The 22,374-nt window shown below is 35.5% G+C and overlaps 3 protein-coding genes across 16 annotated transcripts in view; 1 reads left to right on the forward strand and 2 right to left on the reverse strand.

Moving 5' to 3' along the window:
* LOC127858367 (probable methyltransferase-like protein 24) overlaps positions 1-22,374 on the reverse strand; it is a 264,328-nt gene that overhangs the window by 113,032 nt on the left and 128,922 nt on the right. The gene's annotated exons all lie outside the window — the stretch shown is intronic.
* LOC127858369 (uncharacterized) overlaps positions 1-22,374 on the reverse strand; it is a 275,468-nt gene that overhangs the window by 68,395 nt on the left and 184,699 nt on the right. The gene's annotated exons all lie outside the window — the stretch shown is intronic.
* Positions 1-22,374, forward strand: part of LOC127858365 (zeta-crystallin-like) — a 274,122-nt gene that overhangs the window by 12,658 nt on the left and 239,090 nt on the right. The window contains exon 9 of one of the 3 annotated variants that reach the window (XM_052395434.1): positions 1,971-2,820. The exons of the other annotated variants lie outside the window; for them this stretch is intronic. Coding sequence (XP_052251394.1) covers positions 1,971-2,132 — 162 coding nt within the window. The 3' untranslated portion in view covers positions 2,133-2,820. Of the gene's footprint in view, positions 1-1,970; positions 2,821-22,374 lie in introns of those variants that run through there. 3 annotated transcript variants of the gene reach the window in all.

Raw genomic sequence — 22,374 nt, forward strand, 5'->3', positions numbered from 1 at the left:
ATTAATGCCCACACATTTAATAATTACTGGTGTACCGAACCACATTTTGAGGTCACTTTTTAGTTGCACATGGCGAGATTTTGTGACCGCCTTTAGTCCGTAATGCATCATCAGACATCAGTATAGAGTCCGTCCACCTTTAATTCAAACTAAGTTTGGTCCGTTGTTAACGAAACTTTGCAGGAATGATCTTCAGGTCACCCTCTTCAATATTTGTTTACATAGTTCTGGTACCATGCATATGTAGTTGACACACAGCTAAACATAGATTTAAACAACAGCTGTGTTTGTGAAACACAATGCCCCCTATTGCGCCGCTTTGAAGCCGCACGGAAGCTATTTTAGAAAAAAATACCTTAGACCTTGAAGGATGACCTTGACCTTTCACCACATTGTGCAGCTCCATGAGATACACATGCATGCGAAATATCAAGTTGCTATCTTTAATATTGCAAAAGTTATTGCAAAACTTTAACCAATGTTAAAGTGTTAGACAGATAGACAGACAGACGGACGGACGGACGGACAGACGGACGGACAGACAGACGGACGGGCGGGAGGACGGACGGACGGACGGACAGACGGACTGACGGACGGACGGAAAGACAGACAGACAGACAGAGAGACAGACATACATACAGACAGACAGACAGACAGACATACAGACAGACAGACAGACAGACAGACAGACAGACAGACAGACAGACCAAAAACAATATACCCCCGATCAGTCGATCCGGGGACGTACAATGAGAACTTGGAAAGTCCTCTTCAAACGACTGGGTCACGGGTTCAATGTTTGGCGTGTTGCATCATGCATTGATCCTCTACTAAATTTGTTCATATCATGTTCTGGAGTCAAACATTTCAAAGCCCCTACCAGCCACATGATTTCTTTAGTCATATATAGTATATACGAAATAAATTGTTTGTAATCTTTGGTGGTCAGAGGTTTCGTATTTGGTATTTAACATGTATATTAGTCCTCTACTACGTTAGTTCAAATAAAGCCCTTGGGGTCGAAACATTTTCATGCCCTAGACCTCATATGATTAATATAGACTTATATAATAAATAACTTTTAAAATCTTAAGATTTGAAACTGCAATTGCCAGGGGTATACTACTTGGTGTTAACGTCCTATAGTGGTCCCTTAATTACTTTTGTACAAAGGATGCCACTAACAGTAAAACTTGCCGCTACAAGCGGTCACATAATATTAATATACTTTAAGTGATCTTTTCACGGTTCTTAAATTGACAAAATTGAAAAAAAGTTGTTTCAGATTTGAAATTTTTCGTTTTAGTTATGATATTTGTGAGGAAATAGTATTACTGAACATTTACCATAGTCTTATATAGTCATTATATGCATCTTTTGACGATTTAAAACCCTAAAAATTATAAAGCGTTGCAACGCGAAACGATTGAATAATTTGGAGAGTTCTGTTGTTGTCGTTTGTATTTACGAAACTACGAAGATTGCTTATATAAGGTATAAATTACGTCCTGCATGAACACTCGGCAGAATAGCCGAGAGGGCTAATGCGTTTTTACTCCAGGACTCCGGGGGTCACTGGTTCGAGCCCCGGTGCGAGCTACATTTTTTCCCTTTTTTAATTTTATGCTTGATTTTTCACTGGAGCTTTTAAGATCAAATGTTTACATTTATCAAAATTAAGCATTTAATGACTAACTTCAAAATATGCCAAAATCTGTGAAAAGGCCCCTTTAAAGTTGTCATTATTTGTTTCTAAAAAAATCCTAAGAGTCAGCGTTCAATATTTGGTGTATAGTATTGGTATATAAAACAAGATCGTTTAACTTATACACGTGGGTTTGACGCTGGCTACACCCCATTATAAAGGTGAACAATTTTGGGCACCTTGACCCTCGTGTTTATATTGCCACCGAAATCAAAACTGCACTATTATCATGTTGACCAAAATCTTTCCGTCACAATCTTTGCAGGAAGAAATAGTGGAAATGCATCAAGTGATATCAGAAGGACTTACGAAAGGCTGGCTTGTACCCAGCGTCCAAAAGGAATATAAGCTTGAAGAAGCCCCGTTAGCACATGAAGAAATCATCAATAATACTGGAACAACGGGCAATAGGATACTTATTATGTAACTTTAAGCAATCATGTTCAAAACTCTCAGTTGAGTTTTGCTTGTTCTTTCAAACAAGTATTTGGTTAAATTATGTATTTAATACAATTTGTATTTTTTAATAGGAAATAAATGCTTAAAAAGTTACTTTATAGGATATACAATAGATTGCCTATATTATAGTTTCATATGATAAAGTTTAGGAACATACACTGTTACAACATCTAGTACATGGTAATTATAATAGTGTGCTCGTTACTGTATTTATGAATATGATACATTTGATCAAATTTAGCATAATTGTTAAACACATCGACTAAAACTATTTGTTTCTAAGACGCTTTAAAAGTTCCTTATACAACACTGTTTAGTGGTTTGCATTAAGGCCCAATTTCACAGTCAAAAGTCAATAAGATATAATAACACAAATATTGGCTCTCGTATTTTCATAATTTTACAAACTTATTTATATCAATCTACTTACTATTTATTTAGAGCATGAACGTAAAGTTGTGGTTAATTAAAATAGAGAAAATTATGTATATTTTGTGTTGTGTGTTTTTTTTAGTGTTCGTAGAGCATATTTCTATTGTTAATGTTTTAAAAGGTGCTATGCAGACATTGCAATTATGATATGTTAATTTGTATTTTAAACAACATGGTTGTGCTTTTAACTTGTTATGTGCTTATAATCAGAAAAACAAATAAGTGCTTGTGTTGTTTTATTTAGTCCGAAGTAAATCTTAACACGATGCAATACGAAACGGTAACAATATCACAATTTTGCCCCCAACACGAATTTCAAGCTTAAATATTTAAAACAAAATGCTAAAAGAACACCAAGCCGTGTTCGTTCTATTGATGTGCAATTTTATATTATCATTTCGATTGGTGCTATTACATGTATACTGGGTAAGCATTATCGTATGATTGCCATGGAAATAAGTGTTCATAAACAACAAATCACAAAGTATATTTTTATTATAACTAAATATTTATATTTGTATACGGACGTAGTATACGTGCCCCAGCAGCCGGCATTGTGGCATACCACATTTGTAAAATCTGATTGCAACTTGATCAGAATTAGTATCGGTACGGTTCGAAAATGGTTTCGATTTGTCAAACAAAACATTGTCGCTAGGTGGCGGGGGCTGTTTTCCTAATACTGGCTATAGTTAAACATTGTTTACCATTTTTGCAATCACGAAGTCACATTATTGGCCCAAGACAAGAAGCATTTTACTTTGCTCAGAACATTTGATCGAATGATATTTAGGCCGATTCGAGAATAGTTCCGGTCCGTTGAAGAACATGGCTTCCAGGTAGAGAGCAGTTTTATTTATATGGCAGCAACGAAACCTTGTTAACACACTATCAGTCATGATTTTGGGCCAATCGTCATCAAACTTGATATGCACTTTTTTTCTAATTATATATCGAAAAGGCTGAACATGGTTCCGGAAAACATGTTAGTAAGGACACAGGGCAGCTTCCCCATGGCTTGTGTGAAGCTGTGTTGACAAGGTAGAAATCGTAATTTTGGCGCAAACTTAAAAAAACCTGTTTACGTTTTGAGTTTGAACAAGATCCAATCAGTTAAAAAACAAGGCTATTATGGGGTCAGACAATTGTCTGTGTATGGTTATAATGAAACCTTGTTAACACTATAAACGTTCATTTTTAGTCCAATCTTTCTCAGATCATATACTTTTATCTTACAGGCTAAAAAAGGTTTTATCAATTAAAGACTCCCCAGTGTGCTAGGAACTTCTCCGTATATGGCTCAATTAAAACCATGTTAATACTCTTATAGCCCAATTTAAAGTAAGATCTTTTAACTTGTTCTGGATATGTTACTTATTTGATCTCGGCCTTGTTATAAAATGGTTCCAAAATGTTTAATAACGTGGCTCGTTTTCTTAGATGGCTTAAGAAAACCCCTTTTTAACACAATATAAGTCACTTTATCCTACATCTATATGATTTTGTAGAACATAATAGGACCCATACAGAAATGATAAGGTTTATCCCACATATATTTTTAGATAAGGTTTATCCTACAGATATTTGTTGAACATGTACATAGGGACCATTTGTTTGGCCTTTCACCCCTGATTGCGTCATTCAGGTCTTTGGTACGCAGTCGTTTAACGAGTTAACGATTGTGTGTATTTACGATAGATTATTCTAATATTATGAATGTGAATAACAGTGTTGGGATATAAAACTGGAATGAAACTGGGGAGACTGCATTTTCGATTTCGTTAAAATGTCGAATGTACTCGAATAACGCGATGTTTTGTTGAACAATTTATGGATTAAATTTAAGAAGTGTCAGTGAATTGTTCTTTAACTTTTCGAAGAAAATCGATGTTGAATTAAAAGAGTAATTTTTTTGATGAATAAGTCGTTCCTTTGTCAGTCGATCAAAGAATATCTATCCACAAAGCATTGCCTGCTTACATCCTGTGTTTTAAAATGTAAAAGATGAATAGCGATAAAGAAATGTGTCCAGAATTTTAACTCGTCATAAAGGTATATTAAACTTTACGAAAATAAACATGGTTATTACAAACTTTCAGTGAGTAGAACACTTACCAGTATGTTTTACTGTTTTATGTCAGTAAATAAAAAGTGTACAGTTGTTTATAGACGAAAATTAACAATATCGGCGGTGATAAATGCTGGATCATGCTTCACGTAGGTGTCTACACACTGTGTAAATTTCAAAATGGCCGATATTTTAGTTTTTTTGGTATTTTACAGTGGTGAAAGAAGAATTGTAGTTTGAACACAGCCGTCTGTGTTCTTCTGGAGTGTGTAACATTTGGAACGCTGATTAAATTTGAATCGATTACTACGCAATGTTAGATTCAGTTAATTTAATGTGTTTTTGCTCTAATTTTATCAATTAAAGACTTCTTTTTTGATTGCATCAGGAATAAATTAAAAAAAATATTATAGGATAAATAGAATACTATGTTAGTGAGATTTTGTACTAAAATTTAATCCACTCGTCTCAGAAAGGCTTACAAGGCTCGGCAAGCCTCGCAATGTAAACCTTTCTTCACTCGTGGGATAAATTTAAGTACACAAATTCAATATTCTACAGAGCTCTGAAAAAGGACCAAATTTAATTTTATTACTGAGTTCAGCCAATCTGTTAATTTCCGTGAAATAATTCCTCTGTGTTATATTTATTTGTAATGCCATGCGGCTATCAATGGACAGACTAGATAGATAACGATTTTCATAGGACTGTCGATATGCGACATAAAATATAGTCTGCTGGTTAATGGCACATCTTCACTGTTTGTGCTAGTTTTAGTATGTTTGAATAAATCTTTAGCATACATGGTTCGTGAGTCAACATGTCCATGATGCTTGTACAGAAGTTCTGTGCTATACCACAGGTATTGGGCGCGTGGCCAATTCACTTTAACACTATCAATATGTCATAAAACAATTGTTTTCATCAAACAAAAAAAACAAAAAACAAATTCTGATAATATATATATAAACAAGGTAGGTATCTCGTGACACTGCAAAATCACCTTTGTCATCATTTTTAAGACATTAAGTGCCTAAATGGCGGTCGATTTTCGTAAACTATGTACCAATTGTTTGTGAAAGGATGCCTCGTGACGAAAAATGACTACGAACGGCTACTTACCAACATAAACTACAACTTCTCGAACTCGTAGAAATGCTATGTCGGCTAAGATCTGACCGAACGTTCAGTGCCGATTTTTACAAGAGTAAAAGTATCGAAATACCCCAGCTACCGACCATAAACCGCATTAGTATAATAAACAAATATCAACTAACAACACAGATTTGTCTTTTTGTCCACACTAAACACTAATATAATCGATATGTTTGAATGTTTATTTCAATCGTGTACGATAATCCGTCCTTCGCCTCACGCTATTTATCCAACTTTTGGTTCCGCGCCTCTGAGTTACCGAAAACCTGAAACCGAGAACCGTATTTACCTTGAGCGTCTAATCGACATAGAGCTTGACTCGAAATTGCCGATAAACAATGCCCGATTTACAACGATTTCGACGTGATTACGCAAACAAAAGGACAAATCTGTGTTGTAAGTTGATAAACTCGTATTTGTTCATTGTTCTGATGCGGATTATGTTCTTTAATCGGCCGTTAGTTGAAGGTATACAGTGCTCGCTTTTACCACCAGAGTGCCCGGATTCATATGCCGCGGTATACACATTGCAAGAAAAAAAAACTACTATACAATCTTTGTAAATCTTTTTTTCTTCTTGCTATTAGACGTATGTACATTTAGTCACATTTATAAATAAGAAAAAAAAATGAATTCGTAGGTTAAAGTGAGTATGCCATTCTTGATATGTGTAGGAACCATGTAAATGTATGCTGTGTTACACACTGAGTTGATTATAAACCAGTCATAATTTTCACATATTAAAAGATATGTTTTTAAAGTTAAGCATGTATGCTAATTGTGAATATTATTGCTTTGGTAAGCAATTTAAACTACAACGCACCAGATTGATTTTGTTTAAAAACTATGTTCTACATGTCATTCATACTTACGGCAGTATAATGTATTATAGCTGTGAACTAAATAAGATGTATTTTAAAAGTTTATGCAACATCAAACAGTATCGAAATCAGCATGGCTGTGGCATATGTTCTGTAAACCGTGGTTTCCCGTGCAAGTGAATTCGGAACTGAAACACATCTTATAAAACGTATATGGTCATAGTTTGTTGCTGTTGTTTCTATGGTTTAGTATAATTCATATCAAACTTAATTTAAACTAGCACCAGCCTGCCTGGACTTGAATCCGGCGGTAGGCAATTTTTGGAAATAACTTTGTTTTTGCTATTTAAACTAGTAGTTAATAAATACATTTAATTACATTTTTAAATAACAAACAATGTCAACATACTCTCTTTTACCCAATTAAAGTTGTCCCTGTTATTTACATCATATAAAACGTAATTTGAATTCGTACGTTTAAGTGAGTATGCCATGTACACTCTGAGTTGATTATAAAGAAACATGTATACATATATAAAGATACGTTTTCAGAGTTGAACGTTTCTGAACATGCAAACTATGCAATTTAAACTATAATGGACCTGATTGCCTTTGTTTACAACTGATGTACTATATTCATTCATACATTCGGCAGCATATGATACATGTAGCTGTAATCAAAATTAGATTTATTTCAAACGTTTATGGAACAAATTCTCAACATCAGCATGGTAATTGCATGTGTTTTGTAATAAAACGTGATTACTCTTGTTAGTGAAGATGTAAATTTTTATTTGTACGATGCCCTTAAGTACATTGATATATTTCAATCTGAAACACGTCATAGACAACTTCTAATGTCATAGTTTGTTGTAGTTTTTTAAAACGGGTATATAACTAGCGATATGTTTGATTTTCTGAGGGGAGATTGCAACAATTATCTGCTCATATTGTCTTATTTTCAATTATTTCAGCTTATTTTCTATAATAAATAATGCATACATGTTGAGGTATAAACCTGAAAGTCTTACTTTTTGACGACTATTTATGTTCATATGAACGAGTGAAATCTGTAAAGAAATGGTTTGAACAATGGAAGAAAAATACTAAATTTGATATTTTAGAATGTCGTTTATCTTTAATTAGTCATTATTTTCTTAAATTTTGGTTTTGATGAAGAATATCATATACATAGAGCATGTGCAAATGCAGTTCTTATCCCTTAAGCGTGATAGGAATTTTTGCATATATGAACCATGACAAACAAATAAGGTTTCTCAATGTTCTGGGTTCTATTGTTATGATGATCTGGGAATATCTCTGGATTCCGTTACATATTCGTTTATTGCATCTTAATATTCGTTTCTGATGATTGTGTTTCAATTTTTTTGAAACTAAAACCTCTTCACATTTCTCCGTATCACAATATTTTTCTTACTCATTGAGTGAGTTTGTAAACCGTGCCATAAGCAGAGTGATATAAGCATATAGTAGTATATCGAAGTTCCTGAATTTTCGTTATGATTTCATTAGTATGTATTGGGACATTAAACACATTCAGATTCGTCTTAAATTGAAAGTCGAAAATTAGTCATAAGAAAATAGTAACGGTAGTAAATGTCACCTTGCCGGACTCCGATATTTGTTAAGAAAAAAAAACAGTTTTCTTACAATAACCTGTAAATCATGATTGCATACCGTAATTACTCTACGTTTTCTGACACTAAAAAAAAATAATTAAATTAAAAATAATAATATTTTAGAAACGGAAAATATTCAAACATTACAGATGTCCGAAAATTAAATGTCCGAATATTATAAATATATTAAAATAAAATAAATAACTCAATGAACAATGTTGTTTCCACTTTGAAACAAATACAGCTTCACTGTTTTGAAAACTTTTGCCTGGAAAGATACAGAACAAAAAAGCAATACATAAGCTAATACAGTGCCGAACTCTGGTAAAATAGCGCTGTCAAATATACTGCCCGAACATTTAGAGTCATTAATGATAGCCAAAAACCAGCATGTCCGAAAATTAAGAGTCCAGAAAAATAATTATTTTGGCCAAAATAATGGGCTGTCCGAAAACGGCATTTTGGTTCATATTTTGTATTTTATGTTAAGTTTATGTTGTATATTCTTCCTATTGAAATGCGGTGTAGTCTGTTCCAACGTCTATCCTACCACACTATTTCGACTTTTCGTTTTAAACCTCGAAATTCACCGCAGCATTTATTTTTAAGAATTAATTTCTTAATGTACAAGGGTTTTAACGACACATTTTTTCTGCCAATATTTTCTTACGTAAGATTGGCTTTAAATAATTATTTTATTACTGTACACGTATTTGTAATCAGTTAGTAAAGATTTAGCACAATATTTTAACAATCAAGCTGAATAATGTAATAAGTCGGTATATTTTATTTCTAGCGGATCACCAACGTTTTTCAGTACCCCCACTTTTAGAGGATGGATACAGATTTGATATTGTCCGTCGTTCCGTCGTTTTTTCGTCAGGCCGTCGGATTTGTGTTTCGCGCGTAACTCAACAAAGTACTGCTTCTATACAGCTGAAACTTGACAAACATATTTATCACCACGTGAACTCACGCACTTCAATATTCTTGTACTGTCGATCTCCATAGTTAATGCCCGCTTTTACATACAAGAGTGTATGCTTTCATTTGCTAACTCACAAAGTACTGATACGAGAGGGATGAAACTTTCCAAGCATATTAACAAGCATCATGAAGATTTCAATTTGCATACTTTTTAGTTATTTTAAACGTTGAGTATTGGTGTTTTCCACGGATTGTATTTTTCAACGTTTCAAAATCACCATGACAAGCAAAACACGATAGAAACAGCGATGTCGATTGACACAATATCGTCGACATTAAGTTAATAATTTGATTATTCTCAAGTGTTTGTTGTTGTTGTACTCAAAATACAATCGTCGTTATGTTTGATTCATCTGATGCTTTTGAATATTACTTCCCTGATATTTAACGTTATGTTACCGGCCTGGTTAGGGATTTTGGATGTATCTTAAAAGCTCGTTTAAATATATATATAATTTAGAAAGAATCGTTTTTTATAATGCGTTGCGGTTCAATATAAGTTAAGTCAAAATGAACGCGCGTTTAGTAATCAACCTTTTACCGAACGTTTGGTCGAGGCCTTATATGAAGAAAAACAACTCAGTAATAATGTGCTTTTATCATCTTTGTTTTCAAATACAATCAATTAGGGTTTATTATCGAATACTTCAATCAGTAAGTGTCATAAATAGGGCGTATCCGATTTGCAAACATACGAGTCACTAATGCGATCGTTACACCCCTATTGACATTTTGAAATATAGGTTTAACTGCTAAACTTAAATAACATGTATTAAATAGGAATACAGACGTTTTGTTTTAAGATAAATTAATAAAACATGTATTGTTGGCATTTATTTGTTAAGATAGAAACACGTGTGCATTTTTGTGCAAAATATTTAAGTGATTACGAAAGTTTTATTACCGTTTTCACCAAGCAGCATCTTTTAATTTAAAAAAGAATTAATGTCCGATTTTATCGAAATTGATTTAATCCATGAAAGTGCATGTTTGCGTGCTGCCTTCTACCTTCATGAATAATTGATGACACAATTAACATAAGTTTTAAATATAATAATATGAATATCTTAATTGAATAAATCATGAACACAATTGTTTCATTACTCATTTTTTAACAGACGCATAGTATCATAGTATGCATACTAAGTATTGTAGTATTTCGTGTATTTAAACAGGTGGTTCGTATGAGATAACTGATACGATATGATCTGCATATCTGGGCCATATAGTTCGCAAACCTGGGCCGTATGGTCAGCAAATCTGGGCCGTATAATCTGGGCCGTATAGCCTTTTCTCCCGCGTCAAATCGTACGGTGCGTCTGTTAAAATATAACGATGTGCAAGCTTCTAACAATTTATATTGGACCGATATTGGTACAAAATGTTCCAGAAGTTCAAATTGGACAACGTTACTAGGAAAAATGTTAAAATTAAGTAATTTAAGACAAAGATACACATAATAATGTTAACATTAAATAATTTTAGACAGGTATTTTGAAAACATAAATTAACTGTTAACCATCACTATCTGGCCTATATCGGGCCTATCACAATGATAAAGTCTATGTCGAAAAGATATCGGACCTATATCAGAAAGCCGACTGCGATATTCAGATATATAGCCGACATCGTTCTGATTAAGGTTATGTTTGCTGGGTATGAGTATATGCTGTGTGTGAGTGACACTTAGTTACATGCGTAAATTGATATGACTGAGTTTAATTGATGTGATTAAAGTTTAGATTTGGTAAGACTTTATTTGTTTATTTCAGTTTTATAATATTAAAAGTATAATAAATTTCTTTTATATTTTTGAAATATTGTATAAGTTAAGGTTCATAATATGATTTATAAAAATTTCAAAATAAGAAAACATTACAACGGTACAATTAATATACACCGTGTCTAGTCAATCATCATTTAGCTGGTTATGGTGACTAGAATTTGATCCAGCAATGATGGTTCCAGTAAGATCTCTGCGCGAAGTTTGAAACGTTTGCTGTGCGTTTCTATGTAGAACTTACAAAACGGGTGCTCTACCGATCTGATTTCATGCAATATATGCTTTATTTAAACGGACGTTATATATTTGCTAATTTTTTTAAGAGGACAATTCTTAACTGGCAATCGATACCAGGAGTGTCTAAAATATATGAAATGCATTAAGAATGCTTTAAAATTGTATCGTTTTGTTTCGGGAACCGATAAACGGGATTTAGTTGAATGTTAACCTAACACAATATGAAAGCAATACAATTCTTGAGAGTTTTAATTGGTCAATGATTCACCCGCTGTTGTGTATTAAATTTAATTAAATGCATTACCAACAGCGATTTAATGTAATCATGGACTGTCAGTATCTAGTTGTTTATGTGTCAGAGTAATACAGATGCTTATTGTATTAATTCGAAATGTATTTTCTGTGTCTACTTATATTACTATTCACAATATCATGATTATATGCTATATTCATACTGTAATTTATTCATTGTCCGACAATCGCATAGATCACGAGTGTCTCCGTTATCAGTTCACGTGTTACAATAATGGTGAACAACGCTTGATCTAGATCATGGTAATAGTGATAAAATACTTAAAGGACGCTCATATAGTCCTTCAGCCAAGTACCTAAAATTGAGGAGGGATGTACCATTAAGGGGGGCAAAACTACACCTATATATCTTGGAAGATGCATGCCAGTAGCATTTGAAAATGTTTGATAACAGTCTGGTACTGGCAGCTTTTGGTATTTTTTTCTCCTTTGAAGATGGGGCCTCAATCAGCTTACTTTTCATATATTATCTGGGAGAAATTAAACCGAAGTAGGGTCAATATACACTTTGACACCCAAACAATTGCTTCAAAAGTTATTTTAGCTGATTCTTGTAGGGTAGAAGGTCCTTAAAAATATATCACAAGTTTACCACAATCGGACCTCCGGAAAGTTTTCTTTTCAAGATGGCCGCCAAGATGACCGCCAAGACCTATTAATGATCATAACTATGTAACTATCCAATCAAATTTGATGAATTTGGTGTCTATACCTAGGTTTCAAGGGGCAAAGAACACATAATGATCATCAGAAGTTGTTTAAGTTTAATTTAGTACACACAAATTCTATATGGCGTCGAAAATGGCTGCCAAGATGGCTGCCAAAACCTATTTATGATCATAATTATGTAACTATCAACTTAAATTTGATGAATTGGATGTCTATACCAAGATTTCAGGGGGCAAAGAACACATTAATATCATCAGACAAAGTGTAAGTTAATTATGTTACACCGAAATTAAACATGGCGTCCTAAATAGCCGCCAAGATGGCCGCAAAGATGGTCGCCAAAACCTATAATATGATCATAACTATGCTTCTAGCCACTCAAATTTGACGATGTTGGTGTCTATACATAGGTTTATGGGGGCAAAGAACACATTAAGATCATCAGACATTGTTTAAGTTTATTATATTACTCACAAATCCAACACAGCGTCCAAAATGGCCGCCAAGATGGCCGCCAAAACATACTTATTATTATAAAATATAACTATGTCACTATCCACTCAAATTTGATGAATTTGGTGTATGTACACAGGTTTCAGAGAACAACACATTAATATCAGATTTATATCATCAGACAAAATGTCAGCTAATTATGTAAAACAGAAATCCAACACGGCGTCCAATGGCCAACAACACAATACGAAGGACCAAAAGCCCATAACTTGTTACTCAAACGTTATGCTTGTTATGTAAAATGCCATAGTTTAGGAGACAAGAAACGCTTTAATCGAATTGAGGTTATCACTAAGGAGTTGAATACTCATGAATCCAATTTACAACATCTGGAAGAGAGAATGAACCAGCATATGACTTCATGATAGGATCAGGTTTTACTAACTTCTGTAGACTTGATTTTTTTACCGTTGCTGAAAATCATTGAAGATTAATTACAGCCAGTATAAGCACGAATTTTTTTAAAAGGTTAATATTATACACTTTGCGTTCCTTTGACTATTTATTTACATAATAGCGGCAGTAGATGGTCGTATTGTCCCTTTGGGAGTATTGCGGATCAAGATGAGCAAATATGTATCCTCGCTCACCAACGTTGTGGGGCTACGACGGGATCGTTATACTGTATTTAACAATTTGAACATCCGCATCCCCTGAAGACAGAACAACATAGCCTCCCATTTAAGTCAGAGTTGTGCTGATTAGAGCAATCATGTCGGCCTTGTTTCTTTCACGAGACCTAAGCCTTCCTTTTTTACATGAGCATTCTGTCTCTTTGCTGCAACTCACAACATGATACACGTTTAAAGTGGTTTTGACTTTGTTATAATCACCGTCGTCGTAGACATCGAACCCCACTGTCGCTGGTCCGTAATGCCTTTCACTGAATCTACATAAGACTCGGCTATTGCGTTATATGAGTCGCCCTTCTCCATGCTTAACGATGCAGCGAAGTGCCACCATCATGCATCTGTTTCATGAATACAGTTCATCACAGCCTAACATTATGTGTCTACAGCAGACTCTCAAATTGCCTGAGCGATCTGAGGCTTATCTGCTGTACAAAGTATGTTCTTGGCTTCAAAGAAGGCAGCGGGATGGGAGCTCAGTTGATAAGACAATACGACTGCAAGGGAAGGATTTGCATATTTTGACACGACCAGAAAACGCTGCGCTGGAACAGAATAGCATGATCAAAAGCACTGTCAGAAGCGATCTTAACAGCAAAGCTATTCCAAAGAGATTTGGCATTTTCTCGTGAATTTATAACCAAAGACCGACTTCCCTATGATATCTCTTATGATCGTTTTCACAACAGCCTCAATTGCATGAACATTCACATGTGACACAGCCACTATCCCATTTACCATGTTTCCGAGAGTAGGGTCAGCTGTGTATGGTGATCAGGTTGTAATCTGTGTCTGCATTTTCTCTAGATCAGAAGAATCCCATTTGATGCACGCTTAAGTTGAGTCTTTGTGTTGTGGACTTGAAGTATAGATCAGGTCTGTGAAAGCCTGCATCGCACTGTTGTGCTCGGATGTTGCAGATAGGGTTCAAGGGGTTTGCATATCCTCAGTCATTCCACTGCCGCGAGTTAGATCACATGTGCTCTATAAGAACATCATCAATGTTTTCTCAATACCAAGAGCAAGTCCTAGCCAAGCCCAGCACTGATGGCTCCTACAAACAAACATGAACACCAATACCGAACTTTCGATAAACGTCCGGGTGCGTTTCCTCTAGGTTGCTTATTTGCTGCAGACATATGTAGTGATACGCAGATTGCATGTAATGAATCCAGCAGCAGCAAAGATGGATAGCAAATTGGGCACTGCCTAATGCATTAACCAATATCCAGTGCGATATGCTTTAATCAACACCCTTGAATTGATAATCATAAGCTAATCATTCAGCCATACTATGCTTGGCTTTTAGGTCTGGGCAATTTCGTGTTTCTACTTCTCTGTAACCCTTTCGAGTTTGATAAAAATCGCATAACATATCATCTGCTAGCGTCGTTTTGCCCCTCAAAAGGGCAGAGTACAAATCCTTGGCATGATGCAGCAGCATCTGAATGTCTGGATCATTCTTGCTCATTTCGACTGAAAGCTTGCTGTGTATGCACTTTTCAACAAGAAGATGGCCCCGTGAAGCCCTCTTGACAGCTTTTCGTGTCACAATGTGCACAATTGCATTACTCAATAGACAGCCTCAAGTATGTTTTTGATAGCGGTTTCTTCCATAAGGGATCCTTTGCCCACCCCGCCCGCAAATTCATACGTTTATGAAACATCCCAAATTTTGCACAACATTTTCAACTACTTTGTGGCGAATCAATGATAATTTCGGCAGCTTTCCAATACAAGGGTTGGTCAAACGTTACAATGGTGTCAAGGTTGTGGCAAGGTTGCAAACTTAGACTTATGTTGACAGAATGCACGCTTTGTCCCCATTGTACAAATTAATCATAGGCACTGGCTTTGCTGATGCAAGATACGCATCATTCCTTGCCCATTCAGTGTTGCCTGAAGCTGAACAATATCGATCCTCTTTTCAAAATCCAGAAACTGCGGCAGGTCAAAACTATGGCGTTTCACATAACAAGCATCACGTCAAAAGTAAAGGACTTGCGGTCCTTCGTATTGTGTCATTGGGCGCCATGTGATATTTCTGTGTAACATAATAAACTTCAACGGTGTCTTACAATTGAAATGTGTTCTTAACCTCTCGAAACCTCTGTATAGACAACAAAATCATCTAATCTGAGTGGATAGTTACATAGTTATGATCATTAATAGGTTTTGATGGCCATCTTGGCGGCCATTTATGGCGCCATCTTGAATTTGTGTGAAATATAGTAAACTAAACAACAGAATAAATAGCTTAACTGCTTAATAAAGCATTCAGCGCGAAACCTTGTCGGTTTTTCGGGAGGTATTTTTATAGCAATAACACTCTTATTATAGTGACATTGTTGGATTACCCGCGAGCAAAACACGTACATATTAAGCACGATCACATGTTATACACCCGTCACACTAGGCCACGTTCCCACTACGTCCTCAAAAATATGCAAGGACGCAGTGAGAACGTGTACAATGTTGCGACGACGCAGTAGACACGGCTTTGCGCGTGGTACGGTCTTCATGGACGTGAAGGACGTGGGTGAACTTTGAACATGTTCAAAAAACTTACGTAGCGAGGATGTGGTCAAATCAGGACGTGGTAAGAACTTAGTAAGGTCGTAGTAATGACGTAGCTTAAACCTAGTAAGAACCTCATTGACGCAATACACGCGTAGTGCAGACGTAGACGGGTGTGTGCCGTTCGCATCACGTTATCTCTAGATTGTCGCTATGTTCTTGCTACGTCCGTCGGGTCCTCACTACGACCCTTCCACGCTAGTTTTGCGACAAAGATACGTCCCTTCTACGTTTCAAAAGATCGCATTAGATTCTGCGTACGTTCTACCAGTGCTTATCACGTCTAAGGTACGTTTGCAGCAGGCTCTAGCCACGAACATGTCACGTTCTGGTGGTCGATAATAAAAACTGGATTAATGTCCCTTTCACGTCCATTTCAATATAGAATGGTCGACCAAGAACTTCTCGAGCATATTGCTGGACAACAGGCTTTTCTCGATGGACATGTCGCACTATTTCTTGTGAGAAGGAGAAGGCGGAAAGAATATAGAAGACAGCCCAGGTCTTGCCGGGTGCGGCCTTGGCTATCCGAAGAAAGAAGGCTACAATTCGGCAATTATGTCCGACTTTTGGCAGAATTAAGAATGGAAGATCAGCAGCCATTCTTCAATTTTCTTGGAATGCCTCTTGAAATGTTTGATGAGCTTCTCAACCGAGTCGGTCCAAGATGTCAGAAGTCAGACACCCCCTTCAGGAAGCGCTAGATCCAGATCTGAAACTTGCGATTACGTTACGATACTTGACATCTGGCGACAAGTACCCGTCCTTGCAGTACGCCTTTAGAGTTGCTAGGATCACAATATCTTTGTTAATTACTGAAGTGTACCGGACAATCGTTGACGAATATAAGGACGAAGTCATATCATTCCCAACATCACAAGTCGAATGGCGCACTATTGCGGAAGAGTTTCAGACAAAGTGGAATGTGCCACACGCCTGCGGAACAATTGATGGTAAACATGTGGCTATCAGATGCCCAAATAACACTGGATCATTGTTTCACAATTACAAAGGCTTTTTTTCGGTGGTTTTTCTGGCTTTGGTGGACGCTAATTATAAGTTTGTGTGGACAGATATTGGTGGATACGGGTCCATGTCTGACGCTCAGATATACAACGATTCCGAATTGAAGGAGTGTTTGGAAAATGGAACAATCGGATTGCCAGATCCAGACCCAATACCTAATGATGATCAGGACATGACATATCTTATCTTGGGTGATGACACTTTTGGACTACGAACCCACCTGATGAAACCATACTCCCACCGAGGACTCTCGAAGCAAGAGTTGATAACCAACTATAGAATTTCAAAAGGGAGACGTGTAGTAGAGAACGCTTTTGGTATACTGGCACAGAGATGGCAAATAGTATTGACCACAATGATGCAAGGACCTGACATAGTGCGAACTGTACTCGAGGCTTGCATATGCCTTCATAATCTAATGAGAAAACGGTATCCCGTTACGCAGAATGCCCAACTTGACGCGGAGGATGATCAACATAATGTAGTACCAGGCATCTGGAGAGCCAATGCAAACATGCAAGAAGTTGAAGCAATCAACGGACCTAACAGTGATACTTTAGCAGGTAAGAGGCAGCGGGAGTATCTGAAGTTGTACTTCAACAGTCCAGCAGGATCGGTGCCATGGCAAGAACAAATGGTAACAAAACAATAGAGTTGGATAAGCGTTTTGGACCTACTATGACTGATAATTAAATGTGTTCCTGGTTTAACTTATTATTGCATTTGACATTATGTGACGTTTATAATCTACTTTGTATTGGTAATTATGGTTTGTTAAATTGGTTTTGTAATTAAATTTGCATTAATATGTACGACTAAATTTATAAATCGTAACTCTGTTGATTCATAGGTCATACTGCAGTTAATGTATACTAAATTGGGTCGTTCTATGAGAAAAGCTGTTATAGTGATACCTTCGTAAAATGCCGTTTCTGATTCGCAATTCGCACAGGCTAATCAGGAACACCACTTTCCTCTTTCATTGAAATTTCGTACATACATAACACGCGGTGAGAACGTGATAGGCGCGTGGTAAGAACGCAGTGCTATCTTGGCGGTCGTAGTAGCAACCTAGTACGAGCGTAGTTAAAGCATAGCAAGAACGTGTTGGACGTGGTACCAGCCTACATACACGCGCAATAAGAACATAGTGGGAACGTGTTGGACGCAGTAAGAACTTAGCGCAAACGTGGTATGAGCGTAGCAGAAACTTGAGAAATGCATGTTTTACAAGTTTTACCCCGTCCTCGCTACGTCCTACGACATTTTCATGACGCAGTGCGGTCTTCATGAACGTGGCCTAGTGTGACGGGGCTTTAAAGTAGCTACATCGCTTTACTAAAGCCTATTACACACCGTTTGAATTGCTTAATTTCAGGCAGCTTCATGAAGAATGCTCTAAAAAAGTTATCTTTATGGCCCTACCTGAGAAGTTGAAATGGGTACATTTAATGAAATATGGTTATGGAATACTCGTTCTGTTCTATATATATTATTGTTTGAATCTTCTATTGGATAAATGGACTACTAAGCTCATTACTAGTTCCCATGTTCACTTTATTCAACAGCTTTTTTGAACCTCTTTTTAACGTACCGGCAAACGGCAATTTCTCAATTGAGATACAACTAAAACAACCTCCTTGTAAAATAAAGAGCTGATGTCAATCCTATGAGAAAACAGACCCTAAGCAATATCCCTCGCGACGAACGTTATTGCCTTATTTGTAAAAAAGTTACACAGAGGAAGCGTTTAGTATATATATATATATATATATATATATATATATGTGTTTTTCCCAGGAGGGCAAAGGGGCATGGCGTATTACTTTCAAAAAGGGCATTTTAGCGCGCAGTTTAGGCAAAAAAGGGCAAAAACGTTCCCTGAATACCTGAATTACGGGGAAACATGTAATCGCATCAGAAGCAGTTGTGGAAAAAATAACATATAAACAAGCACATTTAATTTCATTGGTAATAGATGTATTTAACTTATTATGATTTATATTAATATATTTACCTTGCAATGTACATTTAAGTTCCATGCTGTTTCAATAAACTGTACAGCACGACAAACATAATAAAGCAATATATGCATATGAATCTGATTATACACAGATCCACTAACATATAAATAAAACCATGTTCGTATTATCCCATTTTCTAACAATAATCTCGACAGATGTTTAAAATAACATTGCGAGTAAATTGATCGCTAACAAAACAATATGCAAACACTCGTTTCCGTGACATACATCCACCGAGTAGATTACAAATAGCCTTCTTTCCTATCCATTCATCCAACCCTATAAATTCATCCACTCCGGCATTTTGGTAATTATGACATATTTCTGATAAAACTTAAGTAAGTAATGCTCATTAAAAAAATCTTTAACATCGATGTTGTATTTTGGTTAAAAACATGTGATTTTTTATATTTTGTTAGGAAAAAAAATTAATTTAGGTAAAAATTAAGTAAAATCGGCTACGCGTGCTGTATAAATACCAATTATTCTGAAAATATTCATTTTAAACAGTATATTTGTGTTTATAAGTCTATAAGAATATTTATTTAATGATTTACATCCAAATTACTTCAAAAGTTTATGTTTTCCTATAAAAATGACGACTGAACAGATTGATAGGAAAGATACCAGCAAATCAATGGTTGCTAACGTGCCCACCTTTAAATGGCCTGTTACTAAGGAAATACCTGGGTTGTAAATTTTTGCCATGCTTTTGTAGGGAAGATTTATATTTTTTATTTAAATGTCTCACTCATGCTGAAAATCTTTTCATTCAGTTGAAAAAGTCAATTTCACTCTTTAGTGGATGAATATACAGGAAAAGAGGCTAAATAAATAATGTTGATGCTATCTAAAACATTTCTATGCATCGTTGATTATCACAGACATGTCATTAATTCCTTCTTAATGTATAATCTCCATCGTTAATTCGATCGTTTACGACGTTATTTGCCATTTTTACCGAGTCACAATTTAATTCTGTATAGTCCGCCATGTTGATAAAATGTCAAATGATGTAAGCGACAGGTGCGCATAGCAACGTTAAATCGTATACGCTATTCGCGTTTTGTTAAATTAGTATACGTCTCAGTAATTATTTCAATAATTAGATCTAATTATGTTAAAGACGAAAACGATAAAGAATAAATTTGTTTGCGATTTAAAATGTAATTATGCTTAAAAATATATGTTTTGATATAACTGAATAATGCATGCAATGCACAATTGCCATGAGAATAACATCGAGTTTTTCATCAAAAGTCTCCGAAGCAATGATTTTATCGTGAGGAGTACACATTGCCGAGCGAAAAGTGCGCTTGGTATAACATAGCCTCCGGCATTATCGATTGATACTGACAAGGGGTTATTCACGCATGACTAATTCACAGCTTTGGAGCAGCCAGTAATAACTACCTATAAATCGAGCACTGTTATAGATTAAATCTGCTCCATTAATATAGTCGATTAGACGTTGAGTAATCGAGTAAATCAAGCACAGTCGGAGCGTCACAGACAATCAAGGAAGCTGATTTTGCGGACCAAGTTCGATCGTAAGGCAATAAAGATGTTATCGATAAGGGCGCGTGGCGAAATTTGCCTTTGAAAAAAAGGGCCCGTGGCGAAATTTGCCTTTGATCGTGGCGATCCGGGAGAGCGGCGTGGCTATTCGCCACGCTAAAATGGCCTGGGAAAAAACACTATATATATATATATATATATATATATATATATATATATATTAAACGGGCTTACAATAGTATTCCATCTGTTGAAAAGTCAAACAGCTTTATATATTATGTCAGCATGCAAATTTGCAAGTAACAAGGTTTGTAATTATGCAAATGAAGCTTAAACAATTCGCAAATTATTTTTGAATTCCACAGTAACAATAAAGTTCATACATTTAGTTGCTGCATTGGAAATTATTCTTGATCTGCTACTTCAAATTAGCATTATTTTTTTGGACACAATTTTTTATATTGTGTTATGAAATGATGGGTGATATTGCATATATAAAATCAGCATCGAGCAGCACTCTAAAATATTTAGGCTTAATCTGTAGGGAGAATTGAACGTCAAGATCATTGAATATGATATGAACAATTATTTGCCAGCTTTCTGTATTGTTGACATTTAAAGTGATATTATGGGCATCTTAAAGTTTATAGGTGTCTATCGCAACCGTTGCTTATTGTTTGTGTCTTCACTTCATATACACTTCTATTTGTTTATGCAGATCAACATACTAAAAACAATATCCCGGAAAAAGAAAAATAATGAATTTGAATATCAACTATAGTTTCGTTTTGACAACTGACGACAGAAATGATTCGATGTACGATGTGAATCTAAATCTAGTTTTAGTGCAGCTTCGTTCATACGACACAAAGACACTATTTTGTTTTACGGATCATTTCGGCTTAGAGGACTGGATGAGTCACGTAAAATATCGAATATATTATATATTTTTTTATAAACAACTGGTTAGAAGATGGGTTGCCGCTAATTGGTCAGTAACCACATGTTAACTTATTATTTTGACTTGTTCATTCTTTTCAGCTCGATTCAACAGTGAAAAATGCCCATAATATCACTTTAATTTACCGACTGTCATGAGAAAAGCGATTAAAATGTACCTAAAAAGGTCAAATACATATTAACGCTCACATAAATGGTTTACTGCAATATGTGAACATACTGTTTGTGGAAGTTTTGTAATTAGTTTTATATTACACCGATTTGCAATATAAATTAATCGAAGTTATTGTCTGTCTTGCTATGCAATATAGTAAAGTATTGTACAGTGAGGATTGATACCATTCTAATGATTGTTTCATCAGTTTCTATTTACTACTGAAAAAAACGTTTACAGTTACCGACTTGCAATTGGTTGTTTCTTTACAAAGACTGTTTTGTTTTTGTTTTTATTTTCCTGGTATTGTGGCATATAGCAGTCGCACTGTCCATCTTTCGGTCCGTACGGCAGTCTAATTCCGGAAATTGTTCACTATGAACTTGCAGATATTAACCAGGTTTTTGTTTTGTGGGTCTACCTGCTAAACTCACAGATGAAATTCGAGTTTCTTGCCGATTTTTTTTTTATTTGCGGTCCGTGGACCCAGAAATGTTCTCAAGAAATTTGCGGACTCAACAGCTTGCATTTATTGACCTGATTTTTGGTATGTGAGTCTACCTTCATAACTGACAGATCAAATTAGAATTGTGTTCCTGTCCAATTTTTGACGAAGTAATTGTCATTTTCTTTAAAATAACATGTTTCCAGATCATTTGTTTTTCTTCTCACTTTCAAATACTGACATTATTTGTGTTTGTTAGA

This window comes from Dreissena polymorpha, chromosome 14, assembly GCF_020536995.1.
Source record: "Dreissena polymorpha isolate Duluth1 chromosome 14, UMN_Dpol_1.0, whole genome shotgun sequence".
Taxonomy (NCBI): domain Eukaryota; kingdom Metazoa; phylum Mollusca; class Bivalvia; order Myida; family Dreissenidae; genus Dreissena; species Dreissena polymorpha.